The 27,604-nt window shown below is 45.0% G+C and overlaps 2 protein-coding genes across 3 annotated transcripts; both read right to left on the bottom strand.

The window, feature by feature from the left end:
• Positions 1-8,064: 8,064 nt before the first annotated feature.
• Rps15a (ribosomal protein S15a) lies at positions 8,065-12,583 on the bottom strand. 2 transcript variants are annotated; one of them, XM_055627643.1, is made up of 5 exons: positions 12,537-12,583; positions 11,531-11,668; positions 11,191-11,270; positions 8,744-8,829; positions 8,065-8,196 (listed from the first exon to the last, which is right to left on the bottom strand). In XM_055627643.1, exons 2-5 carry the CDS (start codon positions 11,661-11,663, stop codon positions 8,103-8,105), a joined length of 393 nt encoding a protein of 130 aa, XP_055483618.1. In that variant the 5' UTR covers positions 11,664-11,668; positions 12,537-12,583; the 3' UTR covers positions 8,065-8,102. The 2 variants fall into 2 exon arrangements, with proteins under 2 accessions (XP_055483618.1, XP_055483617.1); XM_055627642.1 differs by lacking the exon at positions 12,537-12,583 and adding an exon at positions 12,250-12,517.
• A 3,167-nt stretch (positions 12,584-15,750) lies between these two features.
• On the bottom strand, positions 15,751-25,581 carry Arl6ip1 (ADP ribosylation factor like GTPase 6 interacting protein 1). Its single transcript, XM_055627550.1, has 6 exons — positions 25,440-25,581; positions 23,231-23,364; positions 22,669-22,788; positions 18,643-18,760; positions 17,973-18,057; positions 15,751-17,261 (listed from the first exon to the last, which is right to left on the bottom strand). The coding sequence occupies exons 1-6, from the start codon at positions 25,473-25,475 to the stop codon at positions 17,143-17,145; spliced, it is 612 nt and encodes a 203-aa protein (XP_055483525.1). The 5' UTR covers positions 25,476-25,581; the 3' UTR covers positions 15,751-17,142.
• Between the last annotated feature and the right edge of the window lie 2,023 nt (positions 25,582-27,604).

Genomic DNA, 27,604 nt, shown 5'->3' with positions numbered 1-27,604 from the left:
GAGGGGAATCTCTCCCTCGACCACTCCGCCACAGGGCAGATGAGTGGCAGGGTCAGCTCCCCCATGCTCACACCGTTGGGGCTGGCTCACTTACAACTTCCACAACCAGGCCCAGCTCTACGCTGCTCTCCCAGTACCACAGCTGGTGAGGGGTGGAGACAGCACCCCTGTGAAATGGAAGTTCTGATTTCTTTAAAAACTCAGTTATGTTACGTAAATCTGTCTTTGTTTTAATCCCAGGTGTGGGATTTTAGTTTGGGGCTTTAGTTTGTCCACAGCTGATAACTGCCGGCTGCCTCATGCAGCCCGGAGAGGGGTATGGTCTAGGACTCTGAGGGATATAAATAGGAGAGCCCAGAAAGAGAAGGTGTGGCAGATGGAGAGATGAGAGACAGACAGAGAGAAACATTTCAACTCGGTGCCTTGGAGGAGACTGTTTGCTGAATTTGCTGTTGATGAAGATTGGTAAAGCCCCCCAAAATGCCCACTGACCCAGTAAAGGGGGCTGCAGGCCTCTCTCCCCATTAGCCTTCTCTCTCTTACCTGGGGTTAAACAGTTGGTAGAAGGGAGGTAGAGGTTTAAATATTCCAAATAAAGTAGAGTTTAAAAACAAGCGCAACACCCCTGCCCTCATGCCTTCCTGGGCCAGCACTCCCACAATGCCCAGGCGATGGGTGGGACCAGTTCTGCACAGGCCTCAGACATCAGTACTGCCCCAGGTGACAGCCAGGACCAGCGACAACCTCCTGACCTTTGGTTAAAACAGTTCCCCATTGCTTTGGGGCCACAGACCCAGGCATGGCGCTCAGTAGCAGCACAGGCGAGAACCTCACCTGGCCTTAGGTGGCATCACCGTCTACTCCCCTCAGGCTGATCCTCTCCACCTCTCTTCGTTATTCACACTTCCTTCTGCTTCTCTTTCTCCTCCATCTCTCTACCTACTCGGGGCCTGTCTGCCAGGCCCTGCATGGCACCCAGCAGAAGTCATCTCAGGCTTGCTCCCTGCCCAGGCTTGACCAGCGCCGAACTGATGGTCCTCCCGGGCATGGCCTTGAAATCTTTTTGAAAGGATGAAAGCGTCGAGCTAATTCAGGTACACAGACCTTGAAGCAATGCATCCAGATCCGGTTAGACCAGGGAGGCAGGAGGGAGCCCCCAGGACCCGGAGTCTCCCACTCATCACCCACCCATGGCTTCCCCTCCCCTCTCTCAACTTCACACTGTGGAGTATGGCCCATGCCAGGAGGCTCAGCCATACCCAAGGCTGAGTAGCTTTAAGCAGCCGTCAGGCAAGGTGTCAGACCCGGAAGAGTGTGGCATGGGCAGCATACAGCACGTTCTCAAAGCGGCAAGAAAGCAATGTGGCGCTGCTACAAATCCAGCAGCACGCTGCACAGCAGTCTAAGTAAGTAGAGACCAGTCAAGGCGGTTATTCAAAAGGACGGTGACTTTATTTGAAAAACCACCTACAAGATAGTGGACTTTCCTGTTTTTTGTTTTGTTTTTTTGCTTGCTTATTTGTTTTGGGTTTTTTTTTTTTTTTGGCGGGGGGAGGGGAAGCAGGGTCTTACTCCGTAGTTAGGAAGTTAATAGGAGGGTTATACAGGGTTCTGGCAGGTGCTCCCAAACTGTTAGATCCCTTCTCACATATAGCAGGTGGGCTGTTATTGTCCTGGCACTGACGCCTGGAAAGAATAAAGACCTTCTAAAGAGTGGACCTCACTTGAGGCCAGCCCAGTCTACAAAATGAGTTTCAGGACAGCCAAGACTACACAAAGAAATCCAACAGTTTGCCAGGCCACCTAGAGGAGACTGAAGCCTAGGCCAACAATGCAGAACCGCACCTTGGCCAGAGCTGCTTGGCTAGGACACTGAAGGTGGAGGTTGCTTTGTTCTCCTTTCCAACAGCCATGTTAAATAAACCTCCCTCTCGGTTTTCCATCAGTAATTTGACTCTAATAATTATTAATTATTGAAGAGTGGTGGCCAAACATGGCTTGTTAGGATTTTCCGGGGCACAGGCTCTGTTAGTTCTGATAACCTAGTGAGATGACTTTCCAGTCCTGCCAATCAAAACCATTTCCTCTGGCTGCTCCTGTCACTGCTTAGGCACACACCACATGCTGGGCAGGCTTGAAGGAGGTAGCCGTGTTAGGTCCTCTTGCTAGTGGCCAAATTCTCAGTAATAGATGATGTAGTGCTTTGAGTATTTTTGGCCCCAAAGACTCACGTGTGACTTTGCTGCAGTTCCTGTGGCCTTGCTGAAGATAGGATGTCACTGTGGGGGTGGGCTTTGAGGTCTCTTATGCTCCAGCTCCACCCAGTGTGGAATCCAGTCTCCTCCTGGCTTCCTTCAGATCAAGATGTAGAAGTCCCTCTAGAACCATGTCTGCCCACATGCTGTCATCCTTCCCACCATGATGGTAAGGGACTGAGCCTCTGAAACTGTAAGCCAGCCCCAAATTAAATGTCATTTAATTGCCGTGGTCATGGTGTCTCTTCACAGCAATAGAACCCTAAAACAGACAGACAAATCCCTCATGCTTGGCTTGGCCTCACGATCACCCAGTCAGGACTCCCCACCTGAGGGAAACTTTGTAACCCAGTGGGGACATCTCAAATGTCCCTGTCCCACAAGGAGGAACCCCATTGCTACTGAAACTTTGAATCAGACCTCCCATTCTACTGGGAACTCAAGCACAGCTAACACCAGCTCTGTTGGTGCTTGGAATCTAAATGACCTAACATTCAAGCTACCCAGAACAGAAGAGCTAATGCAGCTGAACCTGTCAAGCACCTTTCAGGAAGGCCGATTCCCTTAACTAAGGAAGGAGCTAGGGGGAGTAATTACCTCTTAATGAGCGAATGTGCTTTTCCTGCCCAGAATCCTCTCCTTGAGGTAGATGAGGCAACATTGTCATATAGCTTGCCCATTTTTCTGAGTTAGGACTCAGAAAAGCAGAGCTTTTTCTTTTTTTTTTTTCCCCCTTTTCAAATACTGGCCAAAGGCTAAGCATGCCTTTCCCCATGTGGCCGCTTGTTAAAGGTGCTGGCCTGACTCTAAGGGCTTGGCTCTAGCTCTTCTTTTCCCTTGCCTGGCTGGCAGCTGGCGAGATGTACAGCAGTGCTTCTGACTTAAACTAGTAAATCTGTCCTCAAGCTTGCTTCTAAACTCCTTAAAAAGATGTTTTATTTTATTCACTTGTACACGTGAAGTCCCTGAAATCATTAACATACAAGTAACATGCAGACTGAGCATGTTGTATTTATATATTCAGGGCAATTAAAGAAATGGAGCATGAGAGTGAGCAAGGGAAGGGCACACGGGAGAGGCTGAAGGGAAGGGATGGGGGAAATGACGTAATTTTATTTTACTTTCAAAGACCTAAAAAATTAGAAATTGTAATCTGTGTTTGTGCACATACATATGTGAAGGCCAGAAGGAGGTGTCCAATTCCCTGGAGTTATAGGTGGTTTCGGGCTGAAAATGAATCCTCTGGAGGAGCACCAAGTGCTCTTCACTGCCTAGCCAGTGCCCCAGACCCCTAAAATTATTTTATTAATGGGACTAAGAACCCACAAAAGAACTTTCAGCCCCGATTCACCATGATGGTGACTCATCACTTTCCACTCATTTCTGCTGACTCATGACTCCTGTCAACTCCTACTCATCAGAGCCTCTGCTGACTCAACACTTTCATTCTAACGTTCCTTCCATTCATCTCTCTGCTGCAGGCCCTAAATACTGTTACTCTTGCCCTTGTGTCCTCTTTTATCATCTACAAAAAGGATCTGAATTTTTCCATTGGTCCATCCTGATTATTGGATTTCCCACATGGCTGGCTCCCCCATCAGCGTCTGTGTGTGGTCTTAGGTGGGGCGTCCACTCCCACCCAATAGGCTGTCTTGGGTCATAGAGTACAAGGTTGAGGAAGAGAGTGAAGAAGCCCCTGAAGGGGCTGTGGTAGCAGGGCTGCAGATGTACTGGGCTCCTTTTCAGTGGAGTCATGACATGCGAGTACACGTTCTTCAGCTTTTTCCTAGAAGTACTCACACTCCCCCAACCCACCGAATTAAGAACTAAATGGCTGAGTGTTGTATGCCAAGCACCACTTTGGCTTTACATGGTCTATCACAAACCTGACCATTCCTAGAACATAGCCTCTTTGTACCTATTTCAGAGCTGAAAACTCATCTGGAAGGGATAAATAACGTACGCAAATCACGCTTCAAGCAAGGGGCAGGATAAAACCCGAAAGCTTGGGTGCCTTGACTTTCAGTGCAGCTCCCTTCTGATAAAACCCTAAGCTTGAAACTATCGTCACTGAAAGGCCCATTTACAGACTGCCCCATCAGACAATGCTGGGCTGGACTGCATGCAGGCTCAGCAAGCAAAGGCGTTCACGGCCAGTCCTGCTGACTTGATCCCCTGGATCGACAGGGAAAGGAGAGAACCAAGTCCCACAAGCTGTTTTCTGACCTCTACTCAAATGCTTGTGCATGCTCACAACTAATCAACAGTTTACTCAAACACTTATGGTTGGCCATGGCTTACCTGGGACTACCTTAACTGCTCTGAGGCTAACTTAGGTTGGCCTATTGTGGGCAAAATCAATTTAAAGCAAAAGCTTACTGCAGTGTTAAGGACCCCCTGCAGTGTAACAGACTGTACTAGTGGTGAAAACTAAGGTGGTTCTGGGGACATGCCAGGCAACGCCAGCACCTCAGGAGACTGGGGCCATAGTATTGAGTTTGAGACCAGTCTAGGCCACATAGCAAGACTCTGCTTTTAAAATGAGAAGGGGATTGTAGAGATGGCTCAACAGTTAAGGGCACTGGCTACTCTCTTCCGGAGGATGTGGGTTTGATTCCCAGCATCCACATGGGGCTAAAAAAGCAAAGACAGGAAGAAGCCCGAGTTAAAAAACAAAAACATAAGGGTTTGAAATCTCAAGTTGTCAGTCTCTGGGACATCCTGCACCAAGGGGAACAAACCGCATAACCCCAGGTAGCCTGAGCTTTACCCTCATGTTGAAGTCAAGGCGAACTAAGAAGTAATGCTGCATGCTGCTGGGAGAGAGGCCACATCCTTAAGGGACCCCATGGAAGACGCTGACAGCCAAGTTTCAATAATTTGTATAGCCTACTTTTTAAAGTCTTCCTAGGGTAAGCAATGTGCTGTGACATTGGGAGCCAGCAAATATTAAAGGCCAGATGAGCATGTAAGCTATTTTTGCATGCAATGATGTGAATAGGTGGGTGGGTGGATGGCTAAACCATGCCAGGCAGGAGATGGAAACAGCTGGCCAACTTGCTCTCCAGCAGCTTATAGTTTTACGGATTGACAGCAGACTCATTTAGGGAAAAAACAACAAATGAACCTAAGTAGCTGTTTGGCCTTCCCAGATATGACCCTTCAACAACCTCAGGTTACCAATATTTTAGGAGAGTCCATTCTTTTTTTAGGTTGTTTTTTGTTTTGAGACAGTTTCTCTTTATAGCTTGGCTGTTGTGCAATTGTTTTGTCTATCAGGCTGGCCTTGAACTCAGAGATCCTCCTGCCTCTGCCTCCCCTAGAATGTTGATTAACAAGCATGTGCCACCATACCTGGGTAGGGAATCTATTCTTTTCATCCCATCATCCAGGCCACACCAGACTCTTGCTACTGTTCTGATACCTTACTGAAAGCCCAAGATAAAGAAAAATATGGCCTGGGTGACTATGCCCTCAATCGAAGGATTGAAAAGGCAGGAATAAGAATCATTTTTCCTAAGGCTGGTGGGTATTAAGAATTCACCTGTCAGAAATGGAGACGGCTCAGCAGTTAAGAGAACCCAGCACCCCCATGACAGCTCACAATTACCTCTAACTCCAAGATCTGACATCTTCATGCAAACATACAATCAGGCAAAAACACTAATGCACAGTAAATAGAAAGAATGAATTCACCTGTCAACCGGGCATGGTGGAACACACCTTTAAACCCAGCAGTTGGAGGCAAGAGGCAGGTGGATCTATGAGACCCTGTCTCAAAAACCCAAAAATAAAGTTCACTCATCCCATGGCATAAATCTGTAATCCTAGAACTTGGGAGCTGAGGGTAGCCCAGAGAAGGCCCTAACAATGTCTCGGAAGAAAATTTTTTTAAAAAAACGACATGGAGAGGGAGACCACTGGGTAGTGGGAGAGAATCAATGATAGCTGCCCCTAAAGTGAAGACTGCTAACCTAAAAATGAGAAATGCGCAAGCTTAACTTCCACCCTGCACAAAGACAGCAGGAACGGGAAGACTTGAAAGGGATCAACGACTCCCATAAAGGAAAATCCCACCTGTAAAGATAGGATTATTTGACTATGAAAGGAAGTTAATTTTGATCCCCAAAGACAGCATGCCATTTATCCAGAGCCTGTAAGCCAAAACCTGAATTGGATTCCTCACCAACCACCAGAACACTGACACTACAGTCTCAAATTTTGTCAAGACTGAGGAACTTCCGGGTCCACTTTCGGAGGTCCCACCTTCCCTTAAAATCACCTCCAGGAAATCAACAACTGTGCTCTTACGGAAGAGGATAGCAATGATGGTTAGCAGCTCACTCAGCCAAGCAACACATGGGCGGCACCATCGAAAAACTGGACCATAGTAAAAACTTGTTTTTGTCATAGCAACTAGGAACCAATACACACATAGACCTCCTTTTAAGCCCTCTTCTAATAGACAAAATGATCAACTGATGATGAAAAGCTCAGGGTATGGATCCTGGTCTACCAACAGAGCAAGCTGGCAAGAACCAGAGCAGAGCTAGTCAGATGCCAAGAACACTCTCAACTGAAGTTCAAAGAAGGGAATTCCAAACTCTGGTCTTTCTAAAAGTCCAAGGGGCTTCTGTTATAAACTAGAGTGGCATACAAGGCTGGTGAGGGTATGTACCAGTGAGCTCTCTCTAACTATTGAATTTCACACTTCAAACTCAAGAGATCCGCCTGCCTCTGCCTCCCAAGTGCTGGGATTAAAGGCCCGAGACACCAACCACTGTCTGGCTTCACACCTATTTTAAATGTTACAGCTTGACCAAGTCCACAGCCACTGGAGGTAAGGTGACAGAAGCTGTTGGGATGGCACTTAATGGGAGAAAAGTCACGGGGAGTCTGCCCTGGGACACTGGGACCATTGCTCTTGCTCTACTCTGCTTCTGGGATGAGCTTTGTCCCACCATGTATCTTGAAGTTGTCTGCCCACCAGACCATGGACTCAGTGAAACTAGCGGCAAAGAAGCTTTTCCTCTGATATATTTTTCACAGCTAACAAGTCACTCTGACCAGGAGTGATGCCACTTGCCTATCAAGCTAGAGGCAGAAGCCAGGTGGCAGCCTAGTCAGAGCAAGTTCCAAGGCAGCCACAGCTAGAGAAACCCTGTCTTAAAAACAAACCCACCCAAACAACCTAATCTGGGACGCAGATAAATCCCAGGCTTACCTGACAACCAACTCAAGCCCCAAGCCTACCTCCAAATCTCCTTTTAGCAGCCTTTTCAAACCTTTATGTGGTTTCTCAACTACAGGGCAATGAACCCAGGGTGTTAGGTAGGTCAGCAATACCGCCAACTGGCTTGTCTTTACTTTACCTTCCAGACTGAGTCTTGATACCTAAGAAAGAATGTTTTTTTCCAGGACAACTGAGACAGAGATAACAGATGTGCCGAAGCTGGGTGATGCACAAGTCCCATGCCTCTCACTGGCAAACAAACCACAGCAAGTCCACACTAGACTCTCAAAGGGCTGCACTGTCAGTAAGCACTTTTTGTAGATGTCACTGGCATGCAAACAAAGTCTGGCCTGAGAGTGGTGCAACAAGGGGAAGCAACACACTGGTCATGCTTTCAATATTTATGCCAGCACTCACAGATGAGCACCACTGGACCCCAAGGCAGACGCAACCATCCTGGGCTGGACACAGCACACCAGCAACACACTCAAGTGATAGCGTGGTCACAGGTCTTAGTAGCTTCAAAAAGTGTCACCAGCTATTGTGCTGCAAAGATTCAAATGGACCGACCCTAAGCATAGTCCACGGAGGCTTTTTATTTATGCTTTACATCTCTAGAAAAAAAATCCCAGGATTTTCCCTCCTGTGTGTTTTCGTCTTGCTTCTTCATGGTCCATGATGCCAGCTGAGGTTGTCAGTACAATGAAGCTATGGAGAGGAAGAAAAAAAAAAAAAAACACTGGTAAGTTTAAGTATTCCAACCAACCACTCTTCACTCTGCTCACCACCACCCTTAGCAATGCTCAAGCCTGTCTTCCTGGGAGATACCCAGGGCCTGGGGAACTGCCCAGGCAAGCTGGCAAATGGCCAGAAGGCAGCAGGAATCCAAGAATGAAAGACGAAAATCTACAGGCTTTATACACTCTGCCCTGACCTCCAATAACACTGGGAACAACTAAGCTTAAAAGAAATGAGGCTGGGAACAGTGGCACAGGCCTTTGGCCTTTATATTGCAACATTTTGAAGGAACAAAGGGGTAATATCTGAGTTCAGTATCAGTGAGAATTATCTCAAATAAATAAATAAGGTTGAGGTAAAGCTGGTTGCTGTCATTAATGATGATGTGAGGCTCATCCCTAAACCCACATGGATGAGGGTCAAGCTAGTTAAAAAAAGACAGCCACTATACAAAAACAAAGAAACCTCAGTTCAAGTCCAGCCATATCCCAACTTTTCACTCCAGAAGCCAACTCACCCAAACTGACGGGATGGGAGCAGATTGTTCTGCCATTTTTCTAGGTCTTTGAGTTGCACATCAAATCTAGGGCTGATCACTCCACACTATAAAAGGAAACCAAAAGTATTAATTCTTTATACTTACTAGCAATCTATACACAAGATGGCTTTCATAACTCAAAGCTAATCACCGATATTTAACATTATTAACTTTTTCTATAAATGTCATTCAAACAACTCAATGAGATGTGGTAGCATACACCTAGAACCTTGGTACTCAAGAGGCTAAGGCAAGATGACCTAAGTTCCAGGACAGTCTGGGCTACATAAGATGATCCAGCCCCAGGAACACACCACCCCCACCTCTATATACACCCATACCCAAGGAAGACATGTATACTCACTCCTGCCTACAAGAACGAACCATGACTTACAGTCACATGGTAGTGCTTCAGAGATTGTCCCCAGAACCATCTCTTACACAGCCCAGAGACTAAGTAAAATTACTATAGAAATTTCATTTTTTACAGTTCAAGAGGGCTGCAGCTCAATAGTAGCTTGCCAAGCACACAAATGCGTGTGTACACACCAAAATCCATCTTAAGTGAAGCAGAGTTGCCCAGTAATAAACCTATAAATTAAAAGGTGCAATACAGTACATCTAAGTAGTTAGTGCCCAGCCTGAGCTGACCCTCCACACTCCTACCTTGAGGAAGGTAACAGCAGGCAGACAGCCCATTTCTTCTAGAGTGCCAACCATCCTCCAGAGAAAGCCCTGACTGCAAATTCTCACGCAGGCAGTGTGCTCCAAAAGCCACAGAATCAAGCAGGACACAGCATAGCCACAAAGAGGCTCTCACTGTTTATACTCAATAGTCCTGTGCAGCTCAATTATCCCTTCCTCTAAGAACCCAGGGTAGGACTGGAGATGGCTCAGTTAGGAGCACCCTATGGGAGCTCACAACTGTCTGCTCACACACATACAAGGCAAGCAAAATAGCCATGTACAGAAAATGAAAATAAAGAAATCATTTAAAGAACCCAGGGGCAGGATCATGGAAGAATTGGCAGTCACACTAAAATAACTACAAAAGGTGAACTTAGCAAATAAACAGTTCCAGGCTGTATCTCCCTAAACCACTCTGACCCTATTCTTCCATTGCTCCATTATCCTGTCTGCTGGCTGCCATGAACTACAGCCCCAGACATTTACTCCAGCTGTGAAACTCTCCCCAGGAGCCAGGATAGAACTTGTGCAAGCAGGGATGAGATGAAGGCCAGGCCGTCATCTACACTCACTATCCTCAGCAAGGGAACCTTCTCACCTGTGGGCAATGGGGTGAGTGAAGTTCAGAGGAAACGACCTACACAGTAGTAAGCACAAGCTGCTCTTCCTGAACCAGCTCTCCTACCTCCTACAGGCTAGTAACTGCCTAGACATGAACAAGTTTCCTAAAAACAGGAAAAAGTTACTCTCAAAAGCACACCTGGAGTGTGTTCTCACTGCAACTAGAAACAAATGACTCAAAAAGAGTGGCCTCGCCAACTCCACCATCTTCAAAAGACCTCAGAAGCAGTTGTCACTTAACTTGAAGCAAGTTCTGAATATTGAGAAGCAACTTTGTGACCTCACCAACTCAACCACTGACACTTACCAGTTTTACCCCATTGGACTAGAGCGTCTCTCAACCTTTCTAATGCTGCAACCCTTTAATTCAATGAGTTCCTCATGCTGTGACCCCCCCCAACCATATTATTACATTGCTACTTTTCCTAACTGTAATTTTGCCACTGTTCATGACCAGTTAATGTAAATAGCTGTTCCCAACGGATTTAGAGGGACCCCAGGGTAGCCACAGGATTAGCAAATTTCAAACTCCTTGGAGATCAGAAAGATATCAGCCTTAGCAACACACCATCACTGGCTCACTGTCCCAAAACACTTGCTTTTTATTAACCAGGAATTGAAGTCTATTCAGCTATGCTGATGACAAAACTGGCAGTCCAGACCTCAGACAGCCACAACCTACACCAACAAACTTAAATCAACCCTGGTGCTTAGCCACTCAAGATAGAACAGTTCCATTAAAAACATGTTCATCACCTACCTTTAATCCAACAGTGCAACAGAGGTACGCAAGAGTTAAAAGCCAACCTGTCTATTGAGGACCTATCTTTAAAACAAAACAGACCCAGCACACAAGATTGAGTGATTTATATACTAAGCCAAAGTTCAGCTACTGAAATAAGCAGCCAACACTCCAGAATCAACTGATAGCTCTATCTCATACAAAACTGGCCAAAAACTTGAACAAGCGAAAGACAACCGAAATGTGGCATTAAAAAAGAGTAACCTTAGCCAATTCCTTAAATAAGGGAACAAATCAAGAGTGAAAGCTACACTGTAACTTGCAGACAGTGGCAATGTGAGAAATAAGACTCCTCAAAGAGATAATCAAGTCTTACCTTGTTCAACCTGCCTGTGAGGTTCACAACAATTTTCCCAGCTCTGTGATCATCAATGATCTCAAATTCACCAATGTAACCTGTAAAACGAGAGACTAAGACATCAGTTCAAGACCTAAACCTTTCTGACCCCAGCACTGCTTCTTGCATAAGAGGTTTTCCCTCTCATCTGATTCTGAAAACTGCATCCCATAAAAAAAACTTGCAGGTAACACCTAAAAAAAAAAAAAAAAAAAATCAACGCACCCAATCCTCTCCTAGAATGATTATTTTCCCTCCCTTCCAGGGCTCACTCCCAGGGCCAGCTTGACTGTCAAAAACCCAAGTCCCCAATACTCACCGTGCTTCATCATCACAGTTAGGAACCGAACGATGACTTTGGAGCATGGCCTGATGAGGACCTGGCGTTTGCCTCTCTTCTCAGCATTGTTGATACTCTTGAGAGCATCCGCCAGGACATTCATGCGCACCATGGTGACTGAGGAAAGAAATATCGGGATTTGCCTGCATCAACATCCAATCGTAAAACTGGTTTCCCTACCCCCCATTAGGTTCTACTAGGTCTGAGGAATTTCCCAGGAAATTTTCATTACAATTTAGACTATTCCCCCACACCCAGTATCTATCCAAGACACTCGTGCTATAACCCAGCACGCCAACAGCTGGAGAGAAAGTGACAAAAGACTCATTACATAGAAGATAACCTTAGAAACGGTGGGCCTTAGGTAGCTAAACAGTGGAGAGGCTGTCGTTAGGAACGAAAGCTCCAAAGTTCTGGCAATGTTTGCCAAGATTTCCAAAGCCAGCAGTGTGAGCGGGCTAACGCGACTTAAGTCAATTCACTCGGGGTGTCACTTGGTACACAGCACACACACCCCATCCCGGGAGCAGAGGCATTACGTGACCGCGCACCCAAACGCGCTCTTGCACAGCCACGACGTAAAGGCTAACTCCACAGCTCGTAGGGACGCAGCCAAGGCATGTTTTACGCGCCGAGAGTAAACCACGGCTCGATTCCCTAACTTAGCAGTGAGTGGCTGGACAGAACCCCGTGCTAACCCTCGCCAGGACCACGTAGGGCACTCGGGACTTCAGAGCGCCCGCAGACACGAGAAGCTGCAGGACCCACGGCGGCCACCGTCCCCGCCGGCGCGGGCCGAGTTCAGCCTGCAGCTGCGGACCGGCTCCCGCAAAGAGCCGGCCATGGCGGCCCCGAGCCCGGCAGACGGAGGCTGCGGCCCCAGAAGGGGTCTATAAGCCCTCGGAGTTCCGAATCCGTGCCTGAGGTAAAGGGATGGCGCGGATACCGGGCGGATGAACAAGGAGCTCCGCAGATGATCACTCACCGGCGCGGAAAGATGGCGGAAAGAGGGTGGGAGGGCCGAACGCACGGAGTTATGGGAAGCGGAAGTGCTATCGCGAGATTTCGTGGTCACCCACCCAAAAAAAAAAAAAAAAAAAACCCACTATGTTGGCGATCACTTCTTATTGGAAGAATAAGGCAAGGGAGCGGCGTTCTCGGGCAAGAGCGGTTGAGACTGGAAGAGACGGCCTCTTAACTCTGGGCTTTGCGCTGTAGCTGAGGGTGGTCTGGGACTCGCGGCAGGCCTCCTGCCTCAGTTTCTAGGGTTGGCATTAATACCACAGCTCGCTTTTTCTTGAGTTTTTGTTTGTTTGAAACTCATTAGATAGTTCGGCTGGGCTGGAACTATGTAAACCAGGCTGACTTCCTACTTTTGCCTGCCTGCCCCCTAGTGCTGGGATTAAAGGCATGCTCCTCTGGATAGAGAGGAGATTGGACGGTTTACAAAGGTAAAAGGGGAACCCCCCACACCATGTTAAGGTGAGGTGTTTAATTTTGATTGGATAGGTTAGTTAGGGCAGCCGCAAGGGGGTTGTGTTGGTTGGACCTCAATACTTTGATAGCTGGACTTTGGTTGGTAATCAGCCTCAGGAGAAGTGGCCGAATAAAGGATCTTGGTGGCTAGGTTTAGGAATGTGATCTAGGGGCTGGAGAGATGGCTTAGTGATTAAGAGCATCATCTGCTCTTCCAAAGAATCTGGGTTCAATTCCCAGCACCCACATGGCAGCTCACAACTGTCTGTAATGCCAATTCCAAGGGGTCTGACACCTTCACACTAATGCACAAAAAAAAAGAAAAAGAAATGTGATCTAAGACAGAGCAAATGGGGAAGAAGGAAAGGCCTGCCAGAGCCATGTTTGTCAGGCTTGGGTCAGCTACAGTCCCTTCACCTTCAGTCTGTCTGTTTCTTCGTCTCTGTTTCCAAGGTTTCTCTGTGTACCACTGGCTGTCCTGGACTCGCTTTGTAGACCAGGGTGGCCTCCAGCTCACATAGATAGATCCACCTGCCTCTGCCTCCCAACTTTGTGCTACCACCACTTGGCACCTTCTCTCATCTCAAGGGAATCTTCATTCCCGGTCATAACTCATACCACACAAGGAACATTTGCTTATAAACATGGTTTATAAGGATTTTGGGCACAGGTCTGACTATACTATTTCATACTGATCTCAAAGTTACTATCCTGTTTCAGTCTTCCAATTACCTTGATAGACTAGCTTCTCATACACTTACCTTGTTTTATTTCCTGAAAGTGTGCGGTTTACTTTCCTTTAATGCCTTAGCAGCAGGCTATGGAGTTAGGAAAACATCTATTAATTTTGGGGGGTTGTTCTGGCTTTTTGTTTTAAGATGGTTTTGTGTGTGAGTAGCCCAGGCTGTCCTGGAACTCACTCTGTAGACCATGCTGGCCTTGAACTCAGAGGTTCACCTGCCTCTGCCTTCAGAGTTCCAGTGCCAGGATTAAAGACATGCAACACCACCACCCCAAAAAGATTTATGTATTTTATGTGTATGAGTGCTCTGTCTGCATGTTTCCTGCATGCCAGAAGAGGGCATCAGATCCCATTATAGATGGTGTGAACCAACATGTGGTTGCTGGGAATTGACCTCTGGAAGAACAGCCAGTGCTCAGAACAGCTGAGCCATCTCTCTAGTGCCAACGTCTCTTATTTTCAAGTTTTCCACAGAATGAACACAATGTCTTTGTATACTGCATTCCTCCCTTTAGCTACTCATCTGAGTGCCTAGCATGTGCCAACTCTTACACCAGGTACTGGGAGTCAAGGAGCAACCCCAGCAGTTCCAGTGCTTAGGAAGTTCCGTGTAGCCAGAGACAGCTAGTCAAGATAGGGCCGCAGCCATGCAGGGTGGCGAGGTGAGGTGCTCTGGGGATGCAGGTTACCTGGGAAGTTGCTTCAGCTTCCCTAGAGGAAGGCTTCCATAAGCTTAGCTGTTAACAAATGGTAAGAGCTGTGATACTGTCTCCATGTCACAGTTAAGAAACCTGGATGGTGGGGAGAGGTGGTAATTAACTAGTTTAGGATAGCAGTTAGGTTTCATGGTGGGGATTTGGCTACCTACACAGAGTCTTGCTCTATGACCTTGGCATGCCACAGCATCTGGATGGCTCTACACTCATGAGGAATTCCTAGAGGAAGGGGGAACTTGTGTAGAAATCAGTAAGAAACTAGGGATGGCTGGTCTAAAGAGAAGTGGAACAAAGAACCCTGTAGAAACTGCCTCATTTGTGATTTCTTAGAGGCAAATTAGAACCTAGTGACAGATGAGATGCTGGCATTTAACTACCATAAAAGCCCTTTTAAAAAGGAGGCCAGATGAAGTGACACAGGGCTGTCATCCTAACACTTAAGAAGGTGTAAGGCCAGCCCACACTTTACATGACCTGTCTAAAAACACAGAAGTTCCCACACCAAACAGGGCATGGGGAAACTTCCAGGATCCATTCTTTCCTTCTTGGCCTAGCTCATTCCATGAGAGCCTTAGAACGATAGAACCTCATGAGGACCCTCAGACTAGTCTTGAAAAGCATTTTGGCTATGGCCTGAGGTAGCAAAGGATAGGATAGCTATGGTTCAGCACACATATAGCTGACCTGAGCAATAAGTACAAGTGCATGGTTAAGAACCAGCGTTTCTTTTTATGATTTTGAATCTTCTGAACAGTCTTCCTGGTAGACTCACGAAATTACAAGCCAGCAAGCAATTTCAAAGCATCAAAGCACAGGATTTGTGATGACCTTTGCTTGAGCCACCTGAAAAGGATCCATATATGCCTAAGGGTGAATCCTGTTTTCAATGAGACCCCGAGTAATAACACCCAACTTGAGACCTAATTTAGTTTTTGTGACAGGGTTTCCTTTGTGTGGACCAGGCTAGCCTGAACTCAAGAGATCTGACTGCCTCTCAAAGTTTTGGGATTATAGGCATACACCAGCACACCTGGCTGAGGCCTAACTTTAAAATGCAAAGTCTCCTACTGACCATTATCAACCACTGTGTTGGAAGAAGTACATGCTCTTCTGACCTCCCCTCATATCTTGGGGTAACTTCCTCTTCAGTAGTTCCCTTTCCAACTAGCATGGTGCCTGAGTGCTTTAAGGTAGCTTAGAGAGCTATAATGACAACAGGGAGGTCCCTAATCAGATTTACAAACTCGAATAGTTAACAAAGAAAGTGAGACAAAGAGATACCAACTTCTTTAATTTTTTCCCCCTTTTGCACAAAACAAAATAGAAGAAATGATTAAAACTGCTGAAGTAGTTAATTGGTAGAACATGTTCTATTCACATACACAGAGAGAACTCCAGGTAGGAAGGCAGGCTTATTTACAAGAAAACATGTAAAATTAAGGTCGATGTCATGAAACATTAAAAAAACAAACACACACATGCCACAACTGGTGCCACTGTTTACAGTGCTAGAGAGGTGAGAGAGCAGAGGCAGATACACAAGGTTCAGGCTTCACAGCATCAGTGCAATGGATCCACAAACTATGTTACAGCTAGTTCAGAGGTGAAGGAGTTGTTCCCACATGTGTCCTGTTTTGGCCCTCAGAGGTTCAGTCCTGCAGATTTCAACTGCGCTAAAAGTATACCTAAGAAGAGGCCACATTAAGGAGTTGCAAAAGCTACACAGACCAAAGAGTCAGCATCAGCAGTTCCCAGCTGCAGCCCTGCATCTTTCTGGGAATTGTCAAACACCAGTGTGTACGCTGTCTCAAGTACAAACCTAGAGTGACTGAAATACAGCCAGTACTATGATACACAGAGAGAGGCTTATTTTTAAAGGCCTTTGTTTCTGGTCTTAAAAATTAATAGATGCTCTGGTTTTCTACTGAGTGAACAAAGGAGACTTCTGTCGCTGGCTGGCCTTGGAGTAAAGTCACAAACATTTTAAGTCAGCTGAAAATCTGAAACAAAGACAGTGCTAAAATTACCAAATACAACCTTCTGGAAGCTTGTTGTTCAAAAGCTGTTAAGGACTAACTTGAAGCAGTGCAAAGGGAATGAGAATTGAGCCTAAGCCTGTCAGATTCCTCATGTGAACAAAAGGGCAATGCTTTCTAAAACTGCTACATTTTATACAAGTGGAATTAACTTTATCCTGTTCCACGGGCATTCTCCCACAGTGGAACATCGGGAATGAATCTTAAGTGGTCTCTTGGTCAAAAGTGGTAAACCTGATCTCTGTACTCACAAAGACAAACAATTTAAGCAGACTGTGGAAGCAGACAGTAGAACCAGCTTCCTGTAGCCACAGACCACTACCTTGAATATAGCTAAAGCAAACATCAACAATTATCCAGTCACAGTTCACTGTACAAAACAGTAAAGTTCACCACTTTAGTATTTTAAATGAAGTCAAAAACAAGAATTCAACAAAACAATTTATACTGATGGAAATGCACCCAGCTACACCTGGCACTAGACAGAGCACAAAGCTGGCCTGTGTGCCTATCTATTAACAAGGGCAGAGAGAAAAACAAAAAGCCACTGTTAACATTTCAGTATCCAGACAGCACTGCACAACTGTTCCCAGGGGCAGGGCATACTCCCCTGCAGCCGCTTCATTCATTTTTCTTTTCTTTTTGCTTGAGAAGCTTGTTTATCTCTCTTTTCGCCATTCCAATGTACTTCAAAATGATTCCGTGTTGGTTTAGTCCAGGAAGCAACAGCACAAAAGTCACTTAAAAAAAAAAAAAGTTGAGGAGACAATATTTAACCCTCTGAAGATTATCACAGACGAAAGCAGATAGACTCTGGAGGAAGGAACATGAAATTCATACTCTTGCCACTGTGCTATCCTACTACTGTTCGTTCACTTTCTACAAGGCTTTAATAAATGCCATGAAAACAAGAACCAGCCTTTTTCTTCTTTAAGAATTTTATTTTACATACATACACAAGTGTTTTGCCCAAATGTATGTATGTGTACCACATGTGTGCCCAGCCTGCAAATGCCAGAAAAGGCTATCAGACTCCCTGAGATTGGGGTTACAGGCCTTGGGGCAACAGCACTCAAGTGCTAGGAACTGAACTAAGCAAGTGCTTTTAATTTTTAACCAGGGAGACCTAGCTTAAGCCGTACTTTGAATCTTTTTGCTTGAGACAGCCCAGGCTGGTTTTGAACCTGACATGGAGCAGATAGCTGGGGATGACCTTGATACCAAGGGCTGGAACTACAGTTTTATCAAATACTGGTTATCAAACCCAGGGCATGGCACACACAGGACAAGTACTCTGCCAACTGAGCTATGTCCCCAAAGCAGGCTGCAGTCTTCAGCCCTAGCCAGCTAACACTCCCACAAGTCCTGTGAACACTCCATCTATGTACTGACTACACTATAGTTAGACTTCCCTGCTAAGAAGCATGTGTGATGTTTCCTCAAAGACTTACCAATCAGGTAGGTAAGGAGCAGGTTGTGGACTTGCTGTCCCACCCAAGCAATCGCAGCAAGAGAAATGATCATGGTCACGAAGTACTGGCAAGAAAACAACAAGAACTTGTCGGCTCTGAGCGGCAGACTAGCAAGGACAACTCTGCAGTATCCCCACTCTACACTGCCCACAGCTGACCACAGCATGAAGGCTTGTCTCACCAAAGCATCATGCTGTGCTCCACACATACAGCTGCGTGTGTGAGTTCAGTTTCCTTTTAAAGGCTAGGAAAATAACACCATTTTAGTTACTTTTCTTTTACAGAAGAATGTGGATTATATTTCCTCTTAGAATGATTGTGTCTATATAGATTAATGCTTTAAAATATAAACTAGGCCACCTTTCCAGTTAGCAACTTACCACCAAATGAAAGCAAAGATATGAGAACATGCTTTTAATGTATGTATATATTACTTCAGCAACAGGAAAAAAAAATTATCTCTATTAGAATAAAAAGTTATATGCAAAATGTAACTTTTACCTTTCAATGTGGTTCAATGGTTTAGTCTACCACATAACATTTATGAATATAAGGAAGCATTAAACCAAAGGGTAGTTACTTATTGGAACTTTATACCAAAAAATGCTGTCTCTAGACTAAAATCACAATGAATATATAAACAAAATACCATTTTAGGCTTTTCTTCCTTTAGCGAAAAGAGGCGTTTCCACCAGCCCACAGCTCTGCGTCGAGTTTTTACTAGATTACTGCATATTTCATGAAATCGTTGCTGTTGTTCAGTGGTCCTAGAAAAGATTTTTCTTTTTGTTATAAGTAAATGGCAATAGCTTATTTACTCATTTAATTTTCCTGAGACAGAATCTCACTTTCTAACTGTAAAGTTCTAAGATTACAGGGCATGAGCCACAACCCCAGCTAATAGTTAAGATGCCTAACCCTCCTGTTCTACCTCCCAATCGCTGAGAGCACAGGTGGGTGCCTCCTGTGACAAGAATTATCTTTTGGGGCTGGAGAGATGGCTCAGAGGTTAAGAGGACTGACTGCTCTTCCAAAGGTCCCGAGTTCAACTCTCAGCAACCACATGGTGGTTCACAACCATCTGTAATGAGATCTGGTGTCCTTCTTGTGTCATGCAGGTGTACATGTAAGCAGAACTCTGCATACATAATAAATAAATAATTTTTTAAAAAAAAAGAATTATCTTTTGTTTGTTTGTCAGTTTTTTGAGACTGGGTTTCTCTGTGTAGCCTTGCTGCCCTGGTCTCACTTTGTAGACCACGGAAGCCCCAAACTCAGAGATTTGACTGTCTCTACCTCCTCAGCTAAAAATTATCTTCTAAAGATGGTAAAAATAAACAACGATCACCCTTATGTATGTAAAAGAGTGCTTTCAATTTTTAAAAATTGTGTTACTTTTACTTTACATGTGTGTTTTGTCCACATCTTTGTCTATACACCACATGGATGTGGTGCCTGGTATCTAAAGAGGACAAGAGGGTGTTAGATTCACTAGAACTAGAATTATAAACAGTTGTAAGTACTGTGCTCAAACTCAGGTCCTCTAAAGAGGAGCAAGTGCCCAAAGTGACTATGTTTTAAGACACCTTTCACAGACGGGAATACATTTTACATAAAGTATGCCCATGTACATTTTGTTGTTGTTTGCTTGTTCCTAGATAGGGTCTCTCTCTGTAGCCTTGGCTATCCTGGAACTTTCACTGGAGAACAGGTCTCATCATGTAAACAGAGAGATCCACCTGTCTCTGCCTCCCAAACCTTAGGATTAAAGGTGTGAACCTCTTTATTTATTTTATTTTGGTTTTTCAAGACAGGGTTTCTCTGTGTATCCCTGGCTGTCCTGGACTCACTTTGTAGACCAGGCTGGCCTCAAACTCATGGAGATCCAACTGCCTTTAAGTGCTGGGATTACAGGCATGCGCCACCGCACCAGCTCCTCATGTACATGTTCTTTTTTGTTACATTTAATTTACATTATGTATCAGTGTACACAGGTAAAGAGTGTACAACATGGGGTGAGTGTGGGTCAGAAGACAAGGCAGTCCTCTCCTTCAACCTTATGGGCCCCAGGTTTCAAACACAGGCCATCAGGCTTTGTAGCATGCACCTTTACCAGCTGATCCACTCCATCAGCCCATGTCCATCCTTCTAATAGATAATGGTAAAGTTCTAAAGCCACACTAAATTAACTATAACAGGAGTCGTGTCTTCAATGGGCTGTGTCCACGGTACAAATATGGTTTTTCTATTTCAGTTTATCTTCAGCCCCAAGTGAATGAGCACTGTGTGCCCACCACTGCTCCAAGCAGCTGCGTCGACTATCTGTAGGAGAGTAATTTCTACACCAGGTCGGCAAGATGACTCAAAAGATAAAGATGCTTGCTGCCTGGTAACCTGAGTTCAGTCCGCAGAACCACATGGAAGGAAAGAAACACTCTGTAAAAAGTTGCCCTATCACTTCCACATGTGCCATGGTACACGTGCACGTGGGTGTGTGTACGTGGAGGAGATACACACACACACACACACACACACACACACACACACTTTAGGAAATAAGAGCCCAATCCAAATTCCTTATGAACTCAGTCCCAATGAGCACCGAAGAAAACAGCAGGAAAAAAAAAAGCCCTGTTTTCTGGATACTGAGGACCATACCACTCTTTCTCCTCCAGTGTGAGCCTGGCAAAGAGCAGCAACAGTGGGATGATTTCTCAGTTCACCCAAGCTGTCACCAAGGCTAGGCTGTGCTTACAGTGTTCTTTCTTTCCCACAATATCATCCCAGATAATCAAAACACAAAACTTGCCCCATTCTTGCTGTTTCCCCAAACTATCTGTTTAGCTCTGAAGACTTTCATGAATTGCTGTCTGGCTAATGTCAAGGTCATAAACTTCCCAACAGTATTAACTCCTCATGGCTAGGATAAAGCAGTTTGAATAAAAAATCCTAACACTGATCCATTAAGTAAGTAACATGCTTACTTAAACTACAGTTTAAACTAAATTCCCCAAATTATGTGAATTTGTTCTTAAAGATCCAGAAGGTACACATTAAATGTTCTAACTTTCACAGATTATATAACTTGCCATCATTTGGAAACAAAAAGATTAAGGATACAAGCAGAACACTATTCAACTGAAAATGTCAGCTGATAGAGAAAAATTATTCCAATATCTGCTTCTGCTCATTGCGTATGTTTTTAAAAATCTTCCAGCTGCAAACAGAACTTAGGGTACCATGTGTTCTGGGAAAGCACTCTAAATACTGAGTTACACCTCCAACGCCTGGCTCGTTGTACGCCCCAAAACACTGTTTGGATCCAACATTCCACAGGAAGTTCAAATAGTTAATGTAATCCTTAACCACTTAACTATAATCTTAGGAAGGCAAAAGTAATCATTCAGAGAATGGTAAAAACGAAATCAACAGCTCGTGTATCCAGCCAGTGTCAACTACTACCCCTGCACTGCCTCAATGCACCACCTCACTCAGCCTTAAAGAAAACACCTGCTTGGTTTGTTTTGCAGGTATGTGGAGGAGCATCGAGTGTGCCTCTGACAGGATACCCGGGTAGCCCAGGCCCAGAGCTTGTTATGGTTACACGGCCACTCCGGTCTTAATCTCACAATGTCTGTCTACTTGTAGAGAGACTTTTGTTGTTTTGTTTTTTGTTTTTTTCAAGACAGGGTTTCTCTATGTAGCCCAGGCTGTCCTGGAACTTGATCTGTAGACCAGGCTGGCCTTGAACTCAGATATCCCCCTGCCTCTGTCTCCCAAGTGCTGGGATTAAAGCTGTGCACCAGTGGAAGGCAAGAACTAACATGTGGGGTGCCCTTCAACCTGCTTTTAGGTTGCCATAATGACCTAATACTGTTGTGTTTGGGGAAGGTTGGTGACTGTACAGTGTAATGCATTTAGAGAAACAGCCACTGACCTTGGCATGAGGTTATCCTCACGTGCACACACTCACAAACAAGGACTGAATCATTTACACAGACTGAGTTCAAGGTCCATGAAGGGGCCTCAGTAGGCAAAGGTACATGCTGCAAAGCCTTTTGACTTGAGTTCAATCCCTAAGACCCGCATACGGTAGTAGGAGAGAACAAACTCTGCAAAGTTGCCCTCTGACCTCTACATACATGTTATGCTGCATGTAACCCCACCACTGAATAAATAAATGTAATTAAAAAAAAAAAAAAAAAAAAGGCGTTCTGACACAGTGACATACTACAGCTTCCATGATGAGATGTTTTCTATGGTTTGGGGTTTTTGTTTGCTTGTATATATATTTTTGTTTTGGAAGGAGAGGTGGCAAGGGTCAGGGGTAGGTATGCGGGAACAGGGATGAGAGGGGCTGCTGCATGATGTGAAACTCAAAAGAAATCAATTAAAATGTTTTTAAAGTTGTATTATTCTTATTTAAAACATCGCCTTTAAAAAAAATACTCTTACTTTAAATATAGAAGTAAAACTGAATAGACAACAACAAAAAAGCAAGTCTGTGACCAAAGTGAGCTACAGAGATGTAAGTACTGAAATTTCTTGATTTACACTTGAAATTAGGTTAAAAATTCTTCACATAAGAGCAATGACTCTAACTGCAGCAGGCATCGATGGTCAGAAAACAGTCTTCATTTTAACCACAGTACACTAATCATACATAGCCACCTACCATTTATTAGAGCCAAAAATCCTTGGTGCTAGAATGGGAACAAGGTAGTCAGCCAGGCACAGAAACATAACAAAACAGGAAACACCGGACAGCACAGATGGATCGAGATAATAGATAATCCTATTAAAAAGAGAGCAAATCAACCAAGGTTAGACAGCAGCCATTCATTGTTCCTAGTCAAAGATGTCTGCTCCCTAGCCCACAGCTTTCAAAGACGGTGCTGTTTCCTTTCTAATTTCCTCACAAGTGGTTTTCTACAGGCATCACGGCACGATGTTGTCACAGCTAGCCTGGTTAGAGTGAATAGCAAGAGCCCAAAACTCCAGGGTCCTCAATATTTATTAGAAAATAATATAAAGGAAGCCTGTCAAAACACAACAGTTTGAGTGTCTGAGATTTACTCAGGTGTATCAGGTTACAACTTTACATAGGCTCTACAAATTCTAGCAACTGGGCAAGCTGCTTGAAAGAAAGGCATTCCTTCTGGATTAGGCATTACAAAAGCTTTTCTAAGCACAGGCTATGAACCAACTGAGCATTTAGTTAAGAATCCCACACTTACAGGAACAGCAGGGAAACCACACCCATGATGGCAGGTGGAAACCAGGCTTTTTCCCATCGAAGGACTTTGTCAGCCATCAGCATCACCTCTCCCCAACCTTGCAGCTGCTCCTCCAGACTTGCAGTCTCCACAGCCTACAGATCAACAGTCAAGGGTGTCACTTTGCCAATCTCAACATGTTAGTGGCTCAAATACACATAAAATATCTTTTAACAAACTGTTATCTTACGCAAGCTGAGTCATGAAAAACTGCAATGTTGGCACCAAACATGAAAATCCGTGGGTAGGAGAAAGCCTAAGCTTTAATGGTCACTTTAGCACTGGGCCATATGTCCATGATGTAACAATACTTCCAAGTTTCACATGGGGATAAATATTTCAGTATTTATGAAAGTGAGCTTAATATGGTTAGCTAATATCCCCGAGTTCACCCAGGGTCATGAGGCAGTGCTCCAAATATTACTAAATAGGATACTCTGTTCCTATCAGGTGGTTGGCATTGATCTGTTGACTGGTCGTTTTATTGATTTAAGCCATTCTAAATCCATCAGGAGAACCTTTCCCTTAACAGTAAGTACATACGATCTCTAAAATAGCTCTTTGTATAATGGAATTACTCCAATGTTGGCAGTCACTGTGGAATTAAAGAAAACTACTAAATAATGTGAGGCACCTAAAGTCGTCCATAATGGTTCCTCATCAGCAATGAGGGAATTTCAGTTAAATTTCAAATTTCTCCACATATTTGACAACTAGTCCAAAGCACACCTTCAGAATGAGCTATTGTGGTCTAAAGCCTGCAAGAACTTTGGTAAAGAAAGGAAATTAGAACACAGCAGTTGCTCAGTATGTGCAGGGCCATGGATTCCCCCTCCCAGGAACCACAGACACACAAAGCCCAAGTGACACTATAAATTTTTCACAAAGAAATATTCAAATGATAGAACAGTCTGGGCTAATTTTAATAAAGATGAGATCTGTGATTAAGTACTTCTGCTATCACCCCAAACTAGAGATTCTAAACATTTCACTTGCTATACTTCAATTAATGCTCCCAAAACTGGAAAAGGTATTTTTACAACCTCTACTTTATGATGAGACTGAGACACAAAGAGGTTAATATATTTAAATCCAGAAAATATAAAACCAATGGCCTTGCTCTCCTTAAAATGATACTGCTTTGAGGAAAATAAGTTAGTGATCAGGCCCTCTCCCAGGACACTTTCCTTGTACATCAATTAATCCTCTTACTGAACTGTTTGCTGGTTGTGTGTGTAAGGAAACAAAGCATGCAGCAATGCAAAGTGAAAATCTTTCACAATCAAAACTGTCCTGTAGTCACTGAACTTGTCGGCATTTAGGCTCTTAGAAGTGCAAAAGCAGAAGTTAAAAGCTGGTTGCTCTTTTTTTTTTTTTTTTTTTTTTTTTTTTTCTGATATGGCCTGCCTTTCCTTGGCGAATGACAATAGAGAAAATAAAAGGATCTCCCGTTCTTGCCTAGGTGGTGCAGTTAAATTTGTAAAACTAGCAGGGCCTGGTGATGCGCAACTGTTAATCCCAGCACTTGAGCGGTGGAGACAGGTGAATGACAAATGTAAGGCTAGTCTCGATACTTAGGTCAGGACCAGCTTGGCTATATGAAACCACGGCCTCAAAAACAAAAAAACCCGTAACGCAGCAAACAGCTCCTCTAACAGCTCCTTCAAACCCGTGCTAATCATTTTAAAGTTGCGTCCAGTCATATGAGTCCCTCCCCCGTTCCGAGACAAGTGCCAGGACCACTCCAACAAATTCTGTTTAGCGATAAACTACTTCTCTGTAGTTTGGCCCTCCATCCTTGCCCAAGTTTTAAGGGGAAAAAAAAACCTCGCATACAAGCAATCTACGAAACACCAGATTACGATCAAAGAGGGCGGAACAGGTAAGTCTGAGGCCTGAGCAAGGAGCGCTAGACAAGGCCCCTGGCGGCCGAGTGCCCCAACCTGCCGACCAGGTTCCTTCTCGCCACGGACCCCTTCTCACACTTCCTCATGCCTGGTCCAAACCCGGTCGTGCTCGCTCCCCAGGGGACGTTGGGGAGCCGCAGCAGGGACCGCCACCACGGATGTGGGCAGGGAACTGCAGGATCAGGCCTGGCTGCCCCTGGAGTCCGCCGAGGCCAGGAAGCCAAGCCGGAAGCCCTGAGGCCAGGCTGACGACCGCGACTCACCAGCAGGTTGCTGCTGCGGTTATCCCCCTCCGCCATCGTTCCAGACGCGCGGTCTCAACGAACTGAAACCACCCTCCGCGGACACCAGCAAGGCGACCCAAGCGCAGCCGAACGCCCCGCGGACGACTTATATGGGTTAGCTGCCTTTCCCGACAGCCCTCGCGAAGCTCGCTCCTCATTGGGCAGCTCGCACTCCGACTTCTGGGAAGCCAAGCCAACCGGCACCGAGTGCATGACTTGAAATCCAGGTCAAAGGAGAGCGAAACCGTGCGGGGCTGCAGGACTCTGACCAATCAGAGCACAGAGGTGTGGCCCGCTGGAGGCCGAGCAGAAAGAAGCGGTTCAACCGCCTCGCTGGCCTTTCGGCCCCACGTCCCTGGCTGTCTTCCGCTGGATCTCCAGGCCGCTGAGACGCCCGTCTGCACTGCTGAGGAGTGGAGGCGGCGCGGTGCCGTGCCTTGCGGAGGCTGGAAGCGCGGAGGACGCTTTAGGCTCCTATGGCGCCTGCTAAGGGAAGACTGGCGGCCCCCGCTTGACAGCCAAGTCTGTGCCCGGCGTCGCTGCCATCTGGCCGCAGTTAACAGGCCTTTTGAGAACACGGAAGATGCACGGACTCTTAAAGGGCTTCCTTTGGAGCCAGTGTTTGGAGGGGGCTCTTCACTTAGACATAGATCGGTCTATGCGCATTTCAGGTAGCTCGGAGAGCGCTTCAGTTGGAGGAGTGGCTAAGTGGATGAGTAATTCAGATGATGGAGCGCTTCAAACGGATAGATTAACGGGTGTGTGGGGAAACCATGGTAATACTGTCTCCAACTATTTTTTATCCAAAAACTTAAAAATACAATTCATTACTTATCAGGTTCTTTAAAGCCCTTGGAGGTTTATTTAGTACTCCTAACTAAACTGGACCATGTTGGTTCTATGAAAGGGGCATGCAACTTGTCAGACCTTGTGGAAAGTATTTGGATAGGGTACAGTTTTGGCTAGGAAGGAAGCTCAGGTAAGGTGCTACTATTTCGAGGAATAGTGCCTGTGTGCTTGTTATTATGACTCGGGAAAATTTAAAGCCTAGAGTTCCCTCCAACAAACGAACCCAGGCTGAGCACCGAGGTGCCCACCTTGCTAGTAGCCCAAGAGCACCCACTTTCCTAAGAGAGGACAGAGTAATAATAGGTTTTTAAGATCTGTCATTTCTAACTTTTCGAACTTGGCTATTGCTCCAGAAAGCTTCAGCGTTTAATCGTGTTCCCAAAGTACAACTACAGGCCAGCTGCTGCGGCTGATGTGGATGGAGCCCAAGAGCTGTTTCTCTAGAGCACTTCTGTTGAGCATTCAGGTCCAAAATCCAGCTTTCACTAATATTCCATATAGCTTAGGGATTAAAAACACCTCTTCAGAATTTTTTTGTACCACAAAGAGAAGTGACCTTCTGAAATATGCCAGATAATGAAGCGAATCTTAGAACCTTGGGAAAAGAACTCTCCCAGATAATCCCTTCCTTCAGAGGTTTCACTCACAATAATCTGCAGGTTTTTTTAAATTATTGCCAAAATTATGCTTCATACATTATTTTGTTTTTCAAGACAGGGTTTCTCTTTGTAACACTGGCTGGCTGTCCTGTAGCTTGCTCTGTAGACCAGGCTGGCCTCAAAAATCAGAGATCCAGCTATCTTTGTGTCCCCTGGGATTAAAGGCATTGATTTTTATCTAAGAACTTGCCTACTGAAATAAAATTTTCACTGCTCAAAAAGGAGTAAAATAATTTTGGAGATTTTTAATTTGAAGAAAAAAGAGGAAAAAAAAAAAGCACAAAACTCCTATCTATAACAAACTTTCTGAGATCTACTTCAATAAATTCGGAGCTTAAATACTGTATCTTTTAAGACTTGAACCTTTATTTTTTGAAAAACAGGTATTTCATACAATCTTTACCATGTTAATGCAAAGTAGGCATGTGTCATTTTTCAAAAGATGCATTATGGACATTTTCAGAAAGCTGGTGTGATTCAATTTTTAATCTTAAATACAAGCACAAAATTATATCCACCAGGAGGCATTACAACTTAAAAAAAAAGCCACTATTTGTACAATGTTACTAGGACAAGGAAGATTTGGTTCAACTCAGTCTTAAATAGGGGTTAAAAGAAAAAAACAAACAAACATGA

Source organism: Psammomys obesus, unplaced genomic scaffold, assembly GCF_907164565.1.
Source record: "Psammomys obesus unplaced genomic scaffold, mPsaObe1.curated_primary_1811, whole genome shotgun sequence".
In the NCBI taxonomy this organism is placed as follows: domain Eukaryota; kingdom Metazoa; phylum Chordata; class Mammalia; order Rodentia; family Muridae; genus Psammomys; species Psammomys obesus.
Note: the sequence above shows the minus strand (reverse complement) of the source record. Positions and strands in the feature narration are given on the sequence as shown.

What these genes read in the sequence shown, in the direction of transcription:
- Rps15a (XM_055627643.1), bottom strand. Translation starts at nt 11,663, where the DNA reads ATGGTGCGCATGAATGTCCTGGCGGATGCTCTCAAGAGTATCAACAAT. An exon ending in TCACAGGCAGGTTGAACAAG is followed by an intron (nt 8,830 to 11,190) that starts GTAAGACTTGAT and finishes TTCCTTTTATAG; the next exon opens with TGTGGAGTGATCAGCCCTAG. An exon ending in CTCCCATCCCGTCAGTTTGG is followed by an intron (nt 8,197 to 8,743) that starts GTGAGTTGGCTT and finishes TCCTCTCCATAG; the next exon opens with CTTCATTGTACTGACAACCT.
- Arl6ip1 (XM_055627550.1), bottom strand. Translation starts at nt 25,475, where the DNA reads ATGGCGGAGGGGGATAACCGCAGCAGCAACCTGCTG. An exon ending in ATTTTTGGCTCTAATAAATG is followed by an intron (nt 18,761 to 22,668) that starts GTAGGTGGCTAT and finishes AATCTTTTCTAG; the next exon opens with GACCACTGAACAACAGCAAC. An exon ending in GCTCCTTACCTACCTGATTG is followed by an intron (nt 17,262 to 17,972) that starts GTAAGTCTTTGA and finishes TTTTTTTTTAAG; the next exon opens with TGACTTTTGTGCTGTTGCTT.